This window comes from Akebia trifoliata, chromosome 5 (genome assembly GCF_017979445.1).
Source record: "Akebia trifoliata isolate Shusen 1 chromosome 5, ASM1797944v1, whole genome shotgun sequence".
Lineage (NCBI taxonomy): Eukaryota > Viridiplantae > Streptophyta > Magnoliopsida > Ranunculales > Lardizabalaceae > Akebia > Akebia trifoliata.
In genome coordinates, this window is record NC_141379.1 from 2,758,542 (window position 1) to 2,779,496 (window position 20,955).

General features: G+C 34.1%; 1 protein-coding gene across 1 annotated transcript; it reads right to left on the minus strand.

Moving 5' to 3' along the window:
• Positions 1–15,713: 15,713 nt before the first annotated feature.
• LOC147400982 (putative disease resistance protein RGA4) lies at positions 15,714–19,889 on the minus strand. Its single transcript, XM_086442056.1, has one exon. It carries the CDS (start codon positions 19,742–19,744, stop codon positions 16,034–16,036), a length of 3,711 nt encoding a protein of 1,236 aa, XP_086298182.1. The 5' UTR covers positions 19,745–19,889; the 3' UTR covers positions 15,714–16,033.
• Between the last annotated feature and the right edge of the window lie 1,066 nt (positions 19,890–20,955).

A 20,955-nucleotide genomic window follows, 5' to 3' on the forward strand; every position in this document is an offset into this window, starting at 1 on the left:
ATTCTTTTCTTGTATTCTGTCTAGAACCATACATTCCCTTATTATTTATTTTTAACTTCTTTTATAAAAAAAAATTCTTCTAAAATATTCAACTTCAACATTTCTCACAAATAATCAGTTTGTGTTCAACTTGATCAAATCGTCTCATAGGATTCTCCTATTTCATTGTCAACATAAATTTCTAACATAATTTTTCAAATGAGTTTAGTTTTAATTTTACATTTGTTAACTTTTTTTTTTTTTTATATACATTTATTCATCTCACCACTCTTGTTATGAAGGGTGATTAAAGTGCCATGACAAAGAGCACAACATTTAAATAACACTAAAAATAAAATTAATAGAAATTTAGTGGTTTTTCAAAGCTAATCTAACCCTTGAATGTCAAAGGGTTGAGGTGTCATTAATTTGTGCCAACGTGTCAGTAAGGGTGTAAGCATGCTATGTTTGTTTTTATATTGGTAAGCCTATTTTTTATGAGTTCAATTACTCGATATTGATACTAACGAGATTTGAACCCAAGTTTATGGTGTTGTCATCCAAAGACTTTACCAACCAAACAATGATAATCACACTAACATAAAAGGGCCAAGATACATTGATTTCAAAAAATAAATAAAAAATCCTCTTCTTGCTATCTTCAATTTATTACCATGGTTAATGATTTTTTTTTACTTGAATATTTTCACTCGATCTGACGTGGTAAGCACACAGAACCGTTGATTGGTTTCTTATGTATCCCAAAACATCCATAAAAAAATCAATCAATGGTTCTATATCTTTGCCACGTCAGACCAAGTGAAAATACTTAAGTCAAAAAATCATGATTCTGTTAACATTTTTCTCACCAGAAGCAAGGGTTAGTGATCATCGTCCCCACACCACCAAAAAAAAAAAAAACTTTATCAAGTTAGATGTTTATCGACAGTCCAACATTTAATTTCATAAAGCATGGTTTATCTTATTACAAAAATATTATGAGATTAAAAAAAAAAATGCCATGGTGTACAAATTAACGTTCACAAGTGAGTGGACCCAAAATCTATCACATGGATTGCAGAAAGGATGGGAGAATCAGGATTGCAAACCAACTCCTGGGAGTACATCATTGACACTTTACTCCAATATTAAATACTGTGCGAGCCAAAAACCATTGTGGGTGCACATGGAACCTCATCTTCAACATGGGGGCAACCCACTCTATTGGACAAGCTCCACCTTTCTCTCCTCCTTTATTTAGACTTGACAAAACTTTTAATTAATAGGGGCGGTGGTATCTAGTGCTTCACTCTAACATCTACTTCAGTGTTTGATAGTCTCCTCACCCTTGATTCTTAACTAGTCTATAACTTCACTTTAATCAATTTGATAAGTGATGAGATGGTGAATCCTAACTCTTGATGGTATGGATGTAAGTATCCACCATGCATAAATCACAACAGGGAGATCGATGGTCCAAATTTAGTATGATAATAAAATAGATTGGATGATTGTGATCAATGCCCTAGAGACATGAATCTAGAAGTTGTCCATCAGTTTCGTCTGTTAGTAATCCAAAAGATTTGACTGATCATTTGATCTCTTTTATCATTTTTAAGTATACAATTGATTAGTTGGACTTATCAAATCATAACTCCAATCGAAAGATAGAGAGATGATAATTAAGGAAAAAAATATATGACAAAAATATATCTTGACTGCAGATATAACTCAACCTAGAATAAAATGGTAAAATGTGATAAATGTTGTAGATGCAAATAATTATGATAAGGTGTAGATGATGAATTAATGAACTCTTGCGTGAAATTGTATATCTATGTTCTGATATATGTCTTGAATCTAATTGGTAGGGAATCGCACCGTAGGAAGGTATTATGTATATATACCCAAATTAGGGGTTGCTAGATATATGTACTTTGAAATTCAAGTAGAAATCAAAAGTATTTTGGTATGTTTCAGATCAGTCAAACCATGAAACAAAACCCTGTACAAGTCTGATGCTTAGCTCAGCAAATCAGTCTCAATTACATCAATCCTTGTGGTAGATAGCTTTCAAATAATCGACTGAGACGTGGATTTTTACTCGCATAATACTATTGATCTTGAATTCGGGGAGACAAGTTCGAGGACGAAGATCCTACGAGTGTTGTACGACAATTGGCTGCAAAGGCTAATTGTGCGAACATATACGTCACAAAACCATCGAGTAACGACGATTGGAGTACTGTGAATCCCAACGAGACCAATGGAGGTCTCCAATGAGAAACCTATCGCTAAACCTATTGCTGTAATGACGTCCAGATACAAACACTCTTTTTTTAAGCTTTTGAATTGATACATATAACATAACTCATTCTAGGGTAATAGGTGGTGTAAATGTCTTGTATTTTTTTTTTTTTTTTGTCTTACGTAAAGTTGCGGGTGTGTAGGGGCAACACACTTGACCCAAATTTTTTAAGAGATATGAAAGGGGTAATAGTGTAATATTTTCTAGAGGATTTCCTGTTTTTTGGGTTTTCTTCCTTGGAGAAGATACACATGTTTTAATAAGTCCCGAATTTATAAATAGAAATATCTGAGAGTGTAAAATGTATGAGAAAATAATAAATATTCTTGCTCTATTCTATGGACGTAGGCATACTACCAAACCACATAAATCCTTATGTGTAATCTGTCTCTTTGCTATTTCGATATTTTCACAATGAGAAAGTGAAATCGAACATGGAAACAATGCTTACAAGGTTCTTAAGACCTAAGAGATTGCTTTATAGAGAAATTTGTTTATAATTAATATTTCTTAGGATTAGTCAACCACTCTCATCGTATGATATATAATTCAACTGAATCATAAATATGCCAGATTAATGATAGTTTTAAAAGCTGAAACACCAACTTTTTGATATTCAAGTCAAACATTGAAGATTTTCTTACCATTGATTTGCTTTCATTATCAAATGTAACCCCTACTTTTATATCCATAAATGAGATTGAGAAAGATTAGGCTCTCTAAGTAGGTGCGAGGAAGCATCTTCACGTATAAATGTCCCCTCAACAAACTCTATAAAATTATTTTTCTTATATTAATATTTTATTTGCTTGGCTCTTCACATGTATATTTTTCTTTTATGTAACCGTGGAAGAGATATTGTTATATAACCCATAAGAATTTGTCCAAGGAAAATGTCATAAGTGAAGGGTGGGGAGCCAATTGTTCAAAAATTTTGGTGTTATCGATCGGTTGACAATATGATAATAAAAATATATAAAATAACAATTAGGCTAAGATTTCGGATATCAATAATGTCAATAAGTTTGAAAAATAAAAATTATATAGAAGATGGATTTACATCAAGATCAGGGTGACTTTTAGTGAGAAAGTCTTTTTTTTCCTTCTATTAGCCGATGTATTAGGAAAAAAAAATGATTGTTTACAATGGATTAGGTACACACCAAGTTGGCTAAGATGACTTGAACATGTTTAATGAAGTCCAATTCCATTTAAAAAACATATTTAAGTTGAAAATCCTAAAAAAATTGAGGAAGAAATTAAAAGAGCGTGGATGAAGACAATGTAAATATATATGACCTCACTTCTAATAATAGAAAATTGAGATCACAATGTATTACAATATAGGGACTAATCCTATCCCAAAGGGTGTGTGGGGATACCTACGTTTAAGGAGAGAGAGACGTGGCCTAGAACAAAGTGAAATGGAGTAATAAAATGTGTTTGAGATAAAGATTTGTTGTTGTTATTTAGGGACATATACTTTACGATTATAATTTTGAAAATCTAAATGAAAGTAAATAAATTTGATCTCTATCGATTGTTTTTCTACCATTGCTTAATATTTCTAATAATTCATAAAATGAGTGATCATGATAATTTCAAATTACTTTAGTAATCGATGCATATTTGGTGAGACAATCTCATTTGACCATTCTAAAGCATTTAGCTCTAACAAAGTTTTTGTACCCAATTTTAATAAAACTAGAACTTTAGAATAATACCATCTTTACAAAAAACATATAAAAAAATAAAATAACAAAGATAATACAATCATACAAAGCACAAAGATTTATGTGGTTCGGCCGTGTGCATACGATCACGGAATGGAACAAAAATAATTACTATTTTCTCATAAGTTTTAAGAGATCTTCATTTATATAACTAAGAGTTACCAAAACATATAAAACTCTCCAAAACAAAAACCTTTGTAGCTCTGTGTAGTGCAACATATAATACAAGACATTTACACTACAAAACACACCTTCTTGCGAGGTGAAAAGTGCATTTATAATCAGTACATGGAAGGTAGTACTACATAAGTTACTTGAGACATGTATATCTTATATCATACTCGTAACGATTTTTCACTGATTCACAACATGGCCTACGCCATGACACACACGTACATACACACGCACATTGGTTGGCAAAAGCGGTGGTAATGGGTTCAAATCAGAGAGAAATAGAGGGAGATCCTCTATGGAGGTAAGTGGGTCCAATATCTCCTGGAAAAAGTCCAATAATTGAAAAATAAGGACAAAATCAATATTTTAAAAATCTTCTCCTATTGAGAGGTATCATAATAATATAACCCTAAAGCAACGTGATTAATAAGATGCTGACCACTGTATGGTGGGACCAATTAATTGGCTAGTTGTAGCCTCCAAAACAGACCATAATACAAACCATTTGACATATAATGCATGACATATATATTATCATGTCGGTGGCAGGCCCCATTATTTGACGGAGTCTCATGAATTAGGACAATTTTCTCGATCATAAATTTGACTCTATTAAAAGCGTCAACTATCTCCATGATCATAAAAAAAAAATTTAAAAATCGAATGGTTAATAAGACTAGATAATGATCAAGTCAACTATTGGTGTAACAAACGTTTTGATGTACACACACAGAGAAAGAGAGAGAGAGACAGTTCAAGATTGTCCCTAAAGTCGTGGATTGCAAGCAAGTTTGTTATGATGTGGTGGTGGTTGGGAGGAAGACGGTGAGGGAGGGTGCCTTTTATACAATGTTGACTCAATGAACCTATTTCTTCTATTTGGCTCTTGTGATCATGATACCAACTTTGTTTGAAATTTAAATCATCTCTTGTGACTCTTGTCTTTTTTTCTTTTATCTCTATTGTTGGAATGAATGGTGTCAAGTCTAATTCACGTTTTGTGATTAACTGACAATAAAGAGAAGTAGGTGGAATAATAATAAGAATAATAATATTATTATTATTATAAGATCCCACCATGGTCCATGAATCAATGCAACTCCCCATGTATCATCAATAGAACTCAAGCCCAATTTATGTTGGGTATTCTAAAGGAAACAAAAGAAGAGCCCATGCTCAACCATTTGTGATTTGTGGAGCCCGATAGTACTGGCCAATAAGGAGGTATTATAAATCAAGTCATGTGTTTATATTAGTCGAACTCGTTGTTAATAAATTTTCTCAAAGGTATTTTTGTATTTTACTAATATTATGTATAACCTTAATTAAGTTTCTTAGGGTATTTATATTTTTTGTTTTTGATGAAAGATTGTAATTTGTAATTGTTAGGTTTCTCGTCATAGTGGAATCGGTGGGATCCATGGACGTGCCTTAAACTTGAGAGAACCATGTAAAATCTATGTGTTTTTTTGTGTGATTGCATCTTATTTTGTGTTTATTTTTCATTTTGCTTTCTTGGTTCGATTGCATCTGTTTTCTTACTACAACCCATGTAAGTAGAGAGAGTTCAGGTTTAAAAGAATTTATTAATGAAAAAAAAATACAAATAATGATAATTATTTCAAGGTATGACGAATATTGTTGTCACTAAAGAGATATTTTTTGTGACTAAGCCCGACCCGATAGTTAGATTGGTAGGGTTTGGCCCGAATCTAGTGGGCCCTAAACACGGGCCTCTAAGCTTCATCCAAAACTTAGATGAAAAAAAAAAAAAAAATCATTTCGAGTTTCATCCAAGGTTTTGAAAATGGTCGGCTACCAAACTTTATTCTGAGCTCGATCAAACTTAAAATTGAAATTCAAAGGTGAAAAATAATTTTACTTGGAAAGTTTTTTTAGTTCATAGAGAGCCAAAAGACCCTTGGTTTATCTCATTCGTCTGAAAGTAATTTTCTTTTTCTTTATACTATAAACTAACCAAGTGCAAGTTACATGGTTTTGAGGAACTTTACAGGAAGAAAAAAATTACTTCAGCCAAATGGGAGAAAACACATGATCCGATGCTTTAGTGTTGTAGAGGACTACCTTCTATTAACCTTGAAAAAAATTTATTTTTCACCTTTGAATTTCAATTTTAAGTCTGATCAAGCTCAAAATAATTATCCTTGGGCTCACCTCGTGGCATCCAAAAGCATAATACGACACTTTAGTGTTGTAGAAGGACAAAAATCTATAAACTTTGAAAAAAAAATGATTTTTCACCTTCGAATTTTAATTTTAAGTTTGGGAGTCATGAGGAAGTTCGGTAGCTGCACATTTTCAAAAACTCGACTCAAATTAAAAATATATATATTTTTTCATCTAAGTTTTTGGATGAAGTTTAGAGGGCTGTGGTGTTGGACTGCTGATGTGGTAATCCATTTTCAATCAGAAATCTCGATAATTGGATCAGTATTTAATAAGTCAATTGTATAAGTGCTTAAAAGAAAATAAGATAAGTGTTCACTCCAATAGGATTGCGTGGTCATGGTCCGTCGGTAAAATCCCACTCTTGATTGGAGCTTTTAAATTCCATTATCTACCAAAACTTTTGAGTCAAAAGATAAATGTTCAAGCTTTTAGAAAAAGTAACCAAAAAAGGGTTTAAGAAACCCTCTTTTAGAGGAAGGAAATCAAATTTTTACTGTTGTTGATTTGGAAATCTTATTAAAATAAATGTATTTTATTAATAGATTTCAAAATTTATTAAAGGTTGTTGGGTCACATGGATTGACAAAGATTTGAGGCAGTTAAATGGACCATGATTACTAAATTCAATTTTCTCCAATTTCATATCTTATGTTATTTAAAAAGAAAATCTTGAAATGACAAAAAGTATTTAGTGCGATTCTACAAGTTTGACGTGGGATGTGCGCATAACTATAGATGTGTTTCCTCGCGATACGAGTAAAAATCATCTATGGTTATATATACATGTCCACGTCAGAATTGTAAGAATAAATAAATCCTGTGTCACCCGAAACACGACTCTATGTTATTTAAAAAAGCTGTGTTAAGGTGATGCTGGATGTACTGCGATTGTCACAATTCTGATGTGTGGGTGCGCACATAGCCGCATTTGATTTTTACTCATATCACGAGGAAACACATATATGGTTACGTGTGCAACTCCATGTGAGGTGTCACTCCAGCAATAGTGTACTTAAAATGAAATATAATAAAATTAAGATCTATAAATAAGAGAGAAAAAAAAAATTGACCTTCACGAGTTGCTTTTGATTCACTTGTCGGGCTCACTTGGGCTCGGATCCTTAATAAACTTATGGTCATTGGATGTGAAATTGAATATTTTTCTAATTGGTACTGAAGCTTTGCTTGAATTGAACCCTACACTTAGGATAAGTAAAAGTGGAAATAAATAAGAAATGAAATAGAAACATTAATAAGAATTCCGAGGGTTTGGGAATTGAAGAGGCGTAATTGTTGGAATCAAAGAAACAAGAATAATGATTTTTGAGACTTGAGCCTCTAATTTGAGATCCAATTTGATTTGATAAGACCAAGAAGGGGTATTATGGGAAGTCATTCCTCATTAACCACTATCTTGATCTTCGTAAAATCAAGTCAGAATTATTCGTTTTTTTTTTTTTTTTTTTCTTTCTAAGAAGAAAGTATTCCCGAATTGATATGGAATGCATGGTCATTATGGATTGAGTCGTGATAATTTGACTACCCCATGTGGCAAACTCAATCAATTAATGTGACAAATTTGGAATCGTAATTTGCACGACTTGGGATACACGATTCCCTTGATATACATTTTTTTTTGAGGAAGTGCAGCCATGTTTCTCGAGGTGTGCAAATCTACGATTCTCAAACTTGTCACGTCAAGGTAGTCAATTGAATCTGCCAAGTGAGGTAGTAAGTAAGATTATCATGATTCTTATGGATTAAGCGAAGCAACACATGTGTGCCACATAATATAATAATAAGAATAATGATTTTTTTTTACTCCCCTGACATAGTCCCCCTCTACTCTCCCCCCGACGTGGCATGTGATAGTACCATAGATTTTTTTTTTCTTGAGATACACAACTACACATTTTTATGGGGGATATATGGAGATGTGCACTTGTGTATCCCGAGGAAAGAAAGTCTGCGGTTCTGTCATGAAGGAGAATAGAGGGGGAGTCAAAAAATCACAACTCTAATTATAATAAGCCTTTTAAAGAGAAAATGATCAAAATACCATCTGGGAGAAATTTTCTGCTCACAGCACAAGTGATTTTTTTGTCACAAAATTTGTGCTCACAGACTCCTCAAAGCGCATCACATCAAGCAATTGAAGGGTATTTGTGTAACTAACAAGAGTAGCTTGGTAAATTGGGGATGCCATTCAATACATGTGGGGTTAATGTGATTGGTGGATCCCAAATTTTCTGTAAGTAAAAAAAATTCCTCACAACACACACACTCTCTCTCTCTCTCTCCTACCCAGACATTATTTGTCTAGTGTTTTTTTTAGATTGACCTTAGGTTTTGAAGGGGTCATTCTTGGGATTTCTTCAGGGAATTGACTCTTCAATGAGCTTGGAGCATTAACCCAACAATGAAGAATTTTTTTTAGTGTTGGAATTTATGAGAGATCACCATGTGTCCTCTTTCAGAGAGAAGTGTAAGGCCATGGGCTTATAGTGTTGGCATGTGCCTAGAATAGGCTTAACATTGAATTAAGTCATGAGTTGGAGTTATGGACTTAGGTTTTGAAATAAATTATGTTTAGGTATTTGAAATAGGCTATAAATATGGATTTGGACTAAGATACATCATGGGAATGAATTTGGACCTTGGGTTACGGGTTAAGTTTTAGGTTAGGGAAGTGAGTATGAAATTGGATTGTATCATGAATTAGAAATAAGATTTGAGCACGCAAAACAGTATGAAATGATGCATTTATACATGAGAAAGAATGTCAGTGACAATTATCGTGGACCTTGGGCATATTGAAAGGCTTTAGACTTTTCTCATTGAAACCAAACAGGAGATTTGAAAATTTGGGCTTTTTTAGATGGATTTGTTAAACTTGAGGTGTCTACAAATTAAAGTGTATTAAATAATTTTGGGAAATGCCATCAATTTTTTTACCAAAATACCCCCATACTTATTCCCAATGTGTATTTATTGCACACATTAACAAGACTTTTTTTTTTTTTTTTTCTCAATTTATTATGCTCAACAATTTTTGCTCACATAAATTTTATAAATCGGAGATGCCCTCGATACACAAGACGTCTTTCCATTGGCACTCATTTTGGGCCCAGTCACTGTGAAGCCCATGGTTAAATATATACTGCTAGAATCGTAATGGTTATGTTCATGGAGAGCCACATCTAAGGAAGAACTCGCACTTGATGTATCAAAATTTCAGCTCTATTGTTCAGATGTACATTTATCCTCAATGGGTTCAGGTACTGATTATGGGCTTCAATCAGATCTCTATCATTGCCACTGTACTTCATTATCTCTATCAACATATGTAAGGGTAAAATTGTCATTAGGGCTTAAATTGAACGAGTTCTGTATCTTTGCTTTTAGCACACCCATTTTCGGATAGATAGAGCCATTGAGATAGATACGCGCAGTGATTGGCCTAAGTGAATCTCCATATTTCACTTGTGTCAACAGCAAAGACAACAAAGGTACCAAAGTAAATGACACATAGAAATAGAGAAATTTCTCTAAAACATGACCAACTTTTGACGAAATTCCGATTTCCACATCACTATTCAGTTTAATTACCAAATCGTGAAGTGCAAGATTGTAGATTTTAAAATGTAATGACCTCGCAGATTTAAAGTGACAATCTTTTGATTTTTTTTAAAAAAAAGTGATAATCTCATAGGTTATAAAATTATCACTATATAAATCAACGAAATTGTCACTTTGTAAAAAAAAAGGGTGAATTACCATTTTGTGAGCTGAAAAAGAGTTACTTGCGATTTCGGCTAACTGTTTATTTTAATTACCAAAATGTGAATGATGACGTTTTTATTATAAAAAAAACGTCAGAATGATAACGAATTTGGTGGTTTTAAAGTGACTATTTCCAATTAATCATTTTAAACCTGAGAAATAGTCACTTTAAAAACCTCCGATTTCATTTTCATTCACGTTTTGGTAATTAAAATGAACATTGAGTTGCAATTGTAAATTCATCAAAAGTTGATAACTTTTTCGTAAATATCCCAAAAAAATACATCAGCGAGATTATCACTTTAAACCTACGATCTTGTACTTCATCTTTTTGGAACTAAAATAAACAGTTAGCCAAAATCGGAATTTCACCACATTCGGCTCACGATATGATATAATTTACCAAGGAAATATAGGGAAATAATGTCAATTTCTCACCATCGACAGAGCTAATATAAAATGAATGTCACAGGGCAATCTGTTACAAGATGGCTTCAATTTTATTTATATTACTTTGATTAAAATTTCAAATTTTTTTTATAGAGATTAATAATACTCAATGGCACACAGAAACGCAAAAATTGAAGGTAAAATAAAAAGAAGCAATTAAATGAAATCAATATTAAGAAAAAGTGACCTTGATGGATTGCATGAAATACACATCCTTTTGACGGTCTAAATAACGCGTTTGATCCATATTGTATTTAAGTTTAAATGAATGTTAAATATAGATCGATTCCTTGTTAGCAAACTTGGAATACAATAACAATTCGATTCATGAAAAATTCAAATTCTATTCGATTTTGGATTGCAAAAATCCGGTCAAAATTTTGATAAATAAAAAATATGTGGCATATGCTTCACATGTGTGTATTATCCGTTTCATTTGAAAAATTCGAAAACCAAAAATTTGGCCAGGTGGTGATAATGAGGACATTAAGGTTATTGTTCCATTGATATTTAAAAAAAAATCAAAGTCAAAGGACAAATCATGAATTTGAAAAATTAAGGTGTAATCTCAAATAAATGTAAAGGGCCATGTCATTATTTTTTTAAAGATACAAGGGACATTTGTCATGTAAAAAGGTGGGTTACTCCAAAAATTTGAAGCATGGCCACTTCAAAGTCGACTTGTGTTACACATCACAATTTACAAGTTTTCACTTTGCAACATACAACAAGTTATAGTAGCATTTTTTTTCCCACTGAATTTTATAAAAATTTATAAATAATTGCGTTTTATTCTTTTCAAACTTAAAATCTATGAATTATTTAAAATAGTTCAATAATCCAAAGAATAATACTTTCATTGAAAAAAACTGAAAAATTCATGAATTTTTCAAGAATTAATGGGAGATTGCTAACAAGGGATCGATCAACTAAGAAATAAAATTATCCACTGAAACTCAAATCTAAACTCCAAATAAGTAGAAATGGATATAAATAAGAGATGAAATGGAAATGTTCAGAATTCCGAGGGATTGGGAATTAAAGAAATAAGAATTGAAGCTCTATTGGAATTGAAGAAATAATAATATATAAATGTTCTTCTAGACTTGACCCTCTAATTTTGAGATCCAAGCTTGAATATTTTGATTGAAGAAAGACCGAGTGGCCGAGTGGGGGTATTATGGGAAGTCATGCACTCATGCTCATGCATGCACGCCTCAACAACCGATAAAAATGGGTTTTTGTTAACATGTTCCCCAAGGACACACCTTAAGATGTATCAAATACACCTTCAAAATTTATTGAGAGAGAATTTGCCCGTGTCTCTTACAATTTTATTTAAAAAAAAAAAAAAAGAATCCCTTAATCTTAGTATGGTCTGGATTATCACATTGGCAATCCAACACCACGGACTTCTAGATTTCATAATATATATAGAATAATAATAAAAATCATTTTAAGCTTGATCCAAGATGTTGAAAATGAACGGCTACCAAACTCTTAAATTTAAAATTCAACAATGAAAATTATCATTTCTTTTTTTACCATCATTTACGAATATATTTTTCTTTTTTTATTTTCAATGCATTTCTGGTTTTGATGTAGGATGATGTGGTAGATGAGATCAAATATACATGGGAGCGAGGATGGGTGGTAGATTAAGCTTCTTGTTTTTCAGGGTTTCACTTCTCTGTGTTTTTTTTATAGAAGGTGATCTCATGAAATGAATTTTGAATAATTTGTATAATTGTCAGATGGATTGGTGAATTGAATTATTGAATGTTGATGGTTGTATAAGTTTGTGGGTCCATTTGAAGATTTTACAAAAATTTCGGATAGAACCTAGTTTTCGTCTGACCATAAATATTCAACGACTTTGGGCCATTGAATATGAAATTCGACAACCCTGAGCCCTCGAATTTACCCCCTTTTTCATGTGGTGCTAGACAATACCATGGGAGGATTTCATAATAATATAATTAGTTTCTCATCTTAGGGATGAGGATTAAGATCTAGACCATGATGAATACGTTAAAGAATTGCTCTACAACTATCATTTTTGTTTCATATGAAAATAATAAAAGAAAATATTCTACGACAACAACAACAAAGCATTATCCCAAAGATTTGCCCGTCAAAATACAGTAACTAAGTTAAAAATGGTTTTGAAAATGCCACGTGGCACCCATTTTGCGCCCAGTTACGATAAAACCCTTGGTTAAAAAAGATATATATATAGACTGCTCCATTATTGTTAATCACTCATTAATTGACCAAAGTCTACCCTAATTATATAATGTAATAAGAGGCCTCATGAGTTTTCCAAGAAACATTCAGTGTACATAGACTTTTTATTCCAAATAAGATCTGTATTCAAACAAACTATTTTCTAAGAACAATTTACAGATGCTAATTACAAACATCCCCAAAAACTTAAAAACAACAAAATTACAAGAGAGATATAACAAAACAAATTTTGGTGTGCTTGAAGACCTTGTCTTATAAGTCCAATTAAAAAAAAACTAAGTATCTTCCCCCCTAATAACTGAGGGCGATAAAACTGATTATGGCAAAGGCCGTTGTGATTAGGCTCTTCCGTTCCTTAAATACAATTTTCATGACATTCATGAAGATGTCTGCCATAATCTTATGTCCCTCACGGACTAGTGACTGACGACGCTTTCCTGCAAAGGTGAGGAGGACTAGTACTGTGATCCATGTTAGTACGGTGGCTCGAACAGCGAAGATGAGCAATGTAGCCATAGACAAGATTAAGAGAGCTAAGAGTAGAGACATGTAAGGAGTCGGCCAAGTTGGAGATGGGTTGGCCTTGAGGAGTAATAGAGGGAGAGACCATAGTAGAGTATAAAGAGAGAGAGGAACCATGTTGTTGTTGTTGTTTTGGTACTTCGGTTGCTCATTAAAACGTTGGCCATTGAAGCTTCTTTGGTTGTTTTGTGGACTCTTAATGAAACCTATTGTTTGTTTTTTTTTTTTTTGTGTGTGATCTGTTTGTGTGATTCTATGTTCTTCCAATAGAATTTGAAGCTTTTTAAACGGAATTGGGCGTCATGTGCGCACATGGTGAAGTTGGCACATGGGACCACGTAGGGCTGTCAAAGAATCGGATTGGATTGGATCGGATCAGACAAAATCTGATTCGTTTTTAAAAGATAACTTTGGATCTTTATAGAGGCTTTGGGTATGATCTCATTTTTAGATCAACCATATACCAATCCTATAAAATATAAGAACGTATACAAATAAATATTTTTTTTTTTGATAATGGGGTGTCCGGACTTACGTCTGACTAGGGGGACCGGATGAGCCAGGCCAGAACCAAGGCATATGGTCTAGAGGAAATATTGCTCATACTACGTATGGAGCACACAACCTAGTGGATTCGAAATTTTCATTGAGCCACCCCTCGGGATTATACAAATAATATTATATTTTCTATGTACGTATGATATTTATTTGAATCATGATTTTTTTACACCCCTTCTAACATACACTCCCTGATGTGGCATGGGCTAGAACCATAGATTTTTCCTCCAGATCACATCATGCATCCCTATAAATATGTGCAGTTGTGTATCTGGGGAAAAAAATCTATGGTCTAGCACATGCCACGTCAGTAAGCCTACGTCAGACAAGGGTGTCAGAATATCATTATTCAATTTATTTATATGTTATACATCAATAGAAGGTTGCGTGTGCAAACACACATGTATCATAGGGGTTTATTTGTAAGTTAAAACGTTGATTAAAGTGTTTTTGAAGATCACATAGTAAAAGGGTAGTTTAGCAATGTTGAAAACTAAGTAACGTACGCTTGATTTTTTCTAGGAAAATGACTCTGATTATATTAAATTTAAATATAAAAGTAGAGGCATTTATGGCCACTCAACTTTTGATGTCAAACGACTTCTACTCCGCCTTCTCTCACTGTAATAGTAAAGATAAAGAAGTTAATTTGGTCTGATCAGATCCAAACCCGAACCCATTATTATTTGATCGTATCGGATTGGTTTTGAATCAACCCAATCCAATCTGGACCCGATCCATTGACAGCCCTATGACCCCCTAATTTCTTATCCTAATTAAGGTGGAAGTCATGATTCTTTCAAGGTCAAAAGAGTAAATATTATGTGATATTTTCAATAGTCAGATTTTAAACTAATGTTTCAAAAGAATGATATAGGGATAGTAGTTTTCAAAAAGTAACAGTCATCCAACGGTTTTGATTTTCCCCCATCAAGTGGGGTCCTCTAGATGATTGGTTTCGGACCATCCATGTGCCTCTTGAGAATCAAGGTACCATTTATTTCGAAAATACTATTTTCAACTCAAATACTTTGTGTTTGTCTTTTACATGTTTGCATTTGGTGAACATAAATAATTTCTTTGGAAGATCATGGAATCAGGACACTTAGACAACTATTGAATATTTACAAATCCATTAATCAAGGAAATAATTGGGACACCAATAATGAAAAATCAAACTTATATGATTGAAGATCTCAAGATAATTCAATCGACAAAAAAAAAAAAAATAAATAGTCGCATGTGTATTATTGAGGATTCTTTAAAGAAGTTGAATTATGTACTCATTCTCTATCGTATTAGTTGTGTGATGATTGACTAACAAATTTTTATTGCTTTGGAGATTGAATTATTTTAGTAGATATTAATCCCAACGGATTGGTGAGATGGCCAAAACCACACCTCATGAAGTAGAGGTCTTGAGTTCGAACCCATCCTCGTGGATTTATCAAAATGTTCTCTAAAAATAATCAAGTTATTAATGACTGGACGAAACTAAGAAATAACCCCTCACGTGTGAAATTATAGAAGATCTCCTATAAGATCAAATAATTTCATTAGTAATCAATTGCCATCTACTTCAGAGATCCCTTCTGAAACAGTTTTCAAATACAAAAGTTCAGTATCTTCCCACGAATTAGTGAATTAGGTATTGTAAATGTGAAATACTTATACAAATTCAAATCTAGGAGAGATCGTGTCTTTTCTATTATTAATGAAACAACAATGTTATTATAGGAGCAATTTTTTAACCAAATAATGTGTATCTCAATGTATTCGTCATGATGTAATAAATCTTTATTGTAATCCCTAAGTTGAGAAACTAATTATATTATCATATAAATCATGGTGTTGTCTCACCCAAATTAAATGATCCTGAAAGTCGATAAGTAATGTATATAAAATCAAATGCCAAATGTTTCCCAAGAACACGAAACTAATATCAATGCTCTCTACAAGAAGATGATTAAATGGGAGGTCGTGAAGACTTGATCGAGAGCATGGTTCGAAGTTGGGCAGGGCAATTCTGTTATTTTATTTTGTGGATATTTAAATGCATTGGAATGGATTAACAATATACCTCAGCACTTCAAATGCTTAGAGTTTGTATGTGAGATATCTTGTGCCAATCTTCACCAACTTCTCGCTTGCATCGCTCTTCCAGAAGCGGGCAACCCCTTATCAACATGAACTTAAGTGCTTGTAGTTGCACAAACGTTTCCGGTATGTATCTCAGCTGGGGACAGTTCTTTATTTTCAATTCGATAAGTTTACTCAAATTTGGCAGCCAATTTGGAAGCGAATCGAGTTCAGGAAGGCCGTCGATTTCAAGAACTTGAAGTTCAGTAAGATTCTGCATCTCTTCAGATAGGCACTCTAGGATCGGACAGTCCTTGATGATCAGTGATTTGAGCGCCGTCAAATTTTGCAACCACTTGGGTAAATAACTCATTTCGTATAGGTTTCCAATGCTAAGAAACTGAAGTTCAATTAGATGCTGAAGCTGTTCTGGCATGGAGTTCAATTTGGAGCAGTTCCTGATAGTTACACGTTTGAGTTTTCTCCCCAATTCCTGCATTTCCATAAGCGAAGGGAACTTGGGTACGCCATCTATTTCTAAGGAGGTCAAGTTCAACAATGTTTCTGGTATAGACCTCAACTCCGGAAGATTCTTGATTTTCAAATGTGTTAGGTGCACAAGTTCATCCAAAATAATAGAATCCTGTGGTGGTGGTGGTGGTTCTGTCAAGGTAGAAGAGATGCATCTGAAATTCCGAAGTTTGGGACAGTCTCCGATTTCTAGAAACTCAAGCTTCATCGGTTGTCTTTCAACTTCCCACAAACTGTGTAGGCCTTCGCAGTCTTTAATGTATAAAGTAGTCAGCATAGGCAAGTAAGGCAATTTCCTCAACTTTGGGCAGTACCTCATGTGGAAGATTTGGAGACATGGGACTGATGTTTCATTATTGGTCTCCACCCATCCTTCCCAGTTGGGTGAGCTTTCAATATAGAGAGACACAAGGGCTGGAAGGCATGGCAATGTCTGCAGACTTTCACATCCTCTGATATCTAGTTTGGTAAGCGCAGGCATGTTTGATAAGATATGTAGATCAAGACATCTATAGATTGTTAATGTCTCAAGTGCTTGAAATGATATAGATAAAGATTTCAATTTTGGGCAATCTGTGAGATACAAACTCCTGAGGCAAGGCATAACAACTGCATCATCCTTGCACGACCAGTCCTCCCACGCATTCATTTGGAGTAAGCTGAGTTCCTCCAACCCTGCAAAGCCGATGTTTCGACCATCATCTATGCCATGAAAATCATCGTTTAGGTTCCTGACTTTGTATGCTTGGAATACGTAGAGTCGTTTTAAAAGAGGCAATTTCCCCAATGAGGGCAGGTGCTCAACCATTTTGCAACTATACAGAAGCACTTCCCTCAAAGCCCTCATAGACATCAAACTCCATGCAGGAAATTTCTTACCCAAGTAATCGCATATTTCAACCCTTATGATGTTTGGAGGAGGTTCAAGCTCTTCAAATACTTCCTCCATTCTCTCGGAATCTTCTATGCTCACATCTGTGTTGTCGTCCCTTTCCTCCCACCACAACTCCAAAGACTCAAGGTGTTCCTTCTTACTCAACTGGGCTTGCCTTGCCTCTTCTCTGCTTCTAACCCTCTCTAAATTCTCTATTACCAGATTTCCTCTTAACTTGTTCAAGTTCTTAAGCTCAGCTATGCTACATCCCTTTTTGTCCCGACAACCCACCACGAACTTTGACAGGAATCTTAAGCAAGTTAGATTCTTTGTTCCTTGAGGCATGTTCAATGAAGACTCAAATTCTAAATTTCTCAATTCAAGGAGTGATGAAATGCTCTTGGGCAATTCCTTAATGTACTTTCCAAGCTGCAACGTTTGCAAATTGCAAAGATTGCCGATTGACTCAGGCAATTCCTTCAGTTTTGTGTTTGAGAGATTGAGGTACCTCAAAAGTATCAAATCGCCTAACGAATCTGGCAATTTTGAGAGAGTAACATTATCACTCAAATCCAAAACTCGAAGCCGTTTGAAGTTGCCTAGTACTTTATAAATCACATATCCAACTTCATCCTTATTGGGTAATAACAGTGTTCTTAGGAAGGATTTTCTTTCTTCACCAAAGGATTGATCTTTCTTACCAATCAGTGATAAGTGCCGAGTAGCATTTGAGCTGATCGTCTGTGAGTACTCCTTCCCTGCAACGTAAAGCGCGAGATCGTGAACAACAGCGTGCATCTTGAATTTAACAATCCTCCCATCTTCATCCCTCTTCTCATCTTGAAACAGACAACGACCAACCATATCTTCAATGTACTCATTTGCCGTAATCTCCATCTCTACTCCTTCATCTGGAATGAAACCCTCTGCCATCCATAACCTGGTCAAGTAATTCTGATAGATCCAAAAATCTTTAGGAAATATGGAACAAAACATAAAGCATCTTTTCAGATGCATGGGGAGATGATTATAACTCAGTAGTAGTGCAGGCAGAATGCTTTGATCGGCAGAGCTTTGTCGACAATAATCCCAAATCTTGCTATTCATTACAGCTTGCCAATCTGCCCTAAATCGCGTTCTAAAGCGCATCGCACTCCCCATTGTCTTCACTGCAAGGGGCAAACCACCACATTTCTTTACTATTTCCTCCCCAATTCCCTTTAGCATTAATACCTCCAAGTCTTGTTCTGTCTCCTCATCCTTCAAAGCTTTCTTGAGGAACAACAACCAGCTTTGATTGTTTGATAAACCTTTTAATTCATGGATGTACGTCGCACCCATTTCAACCGAAAGATGTTTATTACGACTCGTGACTAATATTTTACTTCCTTGTGCACCACTTTGTAGAGGAGACTTCAACTCTGCCCACCAATCTGCATCCCAAACATCATCCAACACAAGCAAGAATCTCTTATTTGTCAAACTATCGATTATCCCCGCATAAAGGGTATTCAATCCCGTAATCCCCGTGACAATGTTACTACTCCCACCACCAATACTGATTTCGCCTCTGTTAACATCGTCGAGAATCTTTTTCGCCAATTCAGTCGGTCTTGGTTTCTCTGAAACATAAACCCACATGGATTTATCAAAATGTTCTCTCACCCTATTGTTGTTATAGACCTTTTTCGCAAGCGTCGTCTTTCCAAGACCACCAGTTCCAACAATGGAGAACACAGAAGCATTTTTTTCTTCCTTGACATCCATTTTCTCCAACAACCATTCAATCATAACTTGTGCATCCTCTTCTCTCCCTACTATCTCTGATTCCACCATTACTGAACTTGTCTGGCGGTACGACTCGGTAACATGGTGGAGATTGCTCTCCCTTGCAATACTAGCAAGCCCATACTTATCCTTATTGGAGGAAATCTCATTTAGTCTCATACTTATCTCTTTAATCCTTGAACCAACCTTGCAAAGTAAACCAACATGTTTGAACTTGAAGGTAGAGATGAAACATGTCTGACACTTAGACGTCTCTCTTGATCTCCTGCCAGTAGTGCCAAGCCTTGATCCATACTCATCAACTAGGTCTTCAGCATCATAGGCTGCAGACTTGAGCTGTTCTAACCAAAACTTAACATGTTCTGAAGAAAATTGCATTAGATCGGCATCCTGGAGTACATCTCGGATGATGTTAAGTTCCTCTTGTAGCTTCTTGAGCTCTTTTTTCACTCCAAATACAACACCCACCTCTCTTTCAATAAGGTAACTTAATTTTTCAAGTAAGAGAGAAACAAAAGGTTCGGCCATCACCTCCCTTCGCTATCCAACAAGGATAAGTTATCAAAGCCAAACCAACAAGTGAAGAAGAAGAAGAAGAAGAAGATCATGGCACATAGCTACAACTTTAGTAACATAAACAGAGATTGATCCTACAATACAAAGTCTATCACAAAGTCAATGAATATTTTGATTAAGAATTGTATGTCTACCATCTAGATCAACAGAATGAGTGATCCAGATTCTACACTGGTGGTTGATGGGACCGTGTGGATAAGTGTGAGAGAGAGAGAGAGAGAGACTAGACTTAACTGTTTGGTTATTGTTTATAACTTCAAAGGTAATTTTTTAACTTTCAAAAGTTAAAAAGATTAAAATAAAAATTAAAAAATCGTTTGGATTAGCAAAAAAAAATCAACTTTTAAAAAGTAAAATTTCTGTATTTTTAAAAGGTAGAGAAAAACTACTTCCTACAGTCAAAAGTATAAAAATAAATCTCTCAATCCTGTCTTTGATCTCCATATCACGGTAATCTCTCTCTCTCTCTCTCTCTTCGTGTTCATCTCCTTTGATTTTTGTGAGAAGTTGAATCAATAGAGATTATGTTTTAGATTTTATCAACTAAGACTTAAAATGACCAACTTCGGGCGAAACTAAGTATATCTATATCTGAAAAATGTATCAAAGTTTCAGATTTGAATCCAACTCGGGTCTTATTATCTAAAATCATAATCGGACCGTTTTACTTTCATTGAACCCACACCATACCCAAATTAATTGATTTGAGTTGGTCAAGTTGAATAATTTTGAACCGTTCAACTTTTTTTTGCTATATTTCTTTTTAATTACTATATTATTCTATATTACCATTATAATTCTTTTTCTATATATATATAAGAATTCAAGTTATATTAAAGTAATAGAAGTAAGTTATCTTGAAAAACATAAGAATATACTTTTTCAAGCAATATATTATTCATCTAAGCGGATATAAGGATGGATCTATATCTGACTCGGGTCAAAGGACATCAATTCATAGGAGTATAAACTGCTAAATTTGGATTCAGTCACTCGGATTTCAAATAAAATGTAACCTACTTATGTCTTACCTCCAAGACAACAATTTTAAATCAAAAAACTCGAAGATTTTTAAAAGATTTTGGTCGATAGATTCAGAACGGATTTTTTTTTAACAAATTCGATAGGTACCTACAGAACATTGTAAAAATGAACAATATTCA

Coding starts and splice junctions, on each gene's coding strand:
- LOC147400982 (XM_086442056.1), bottom strand. CDS start 19,744: ATGGCCGAACCTTTTGTTTCTCTCTTACTTGAAAAATTAAGTTACCTT.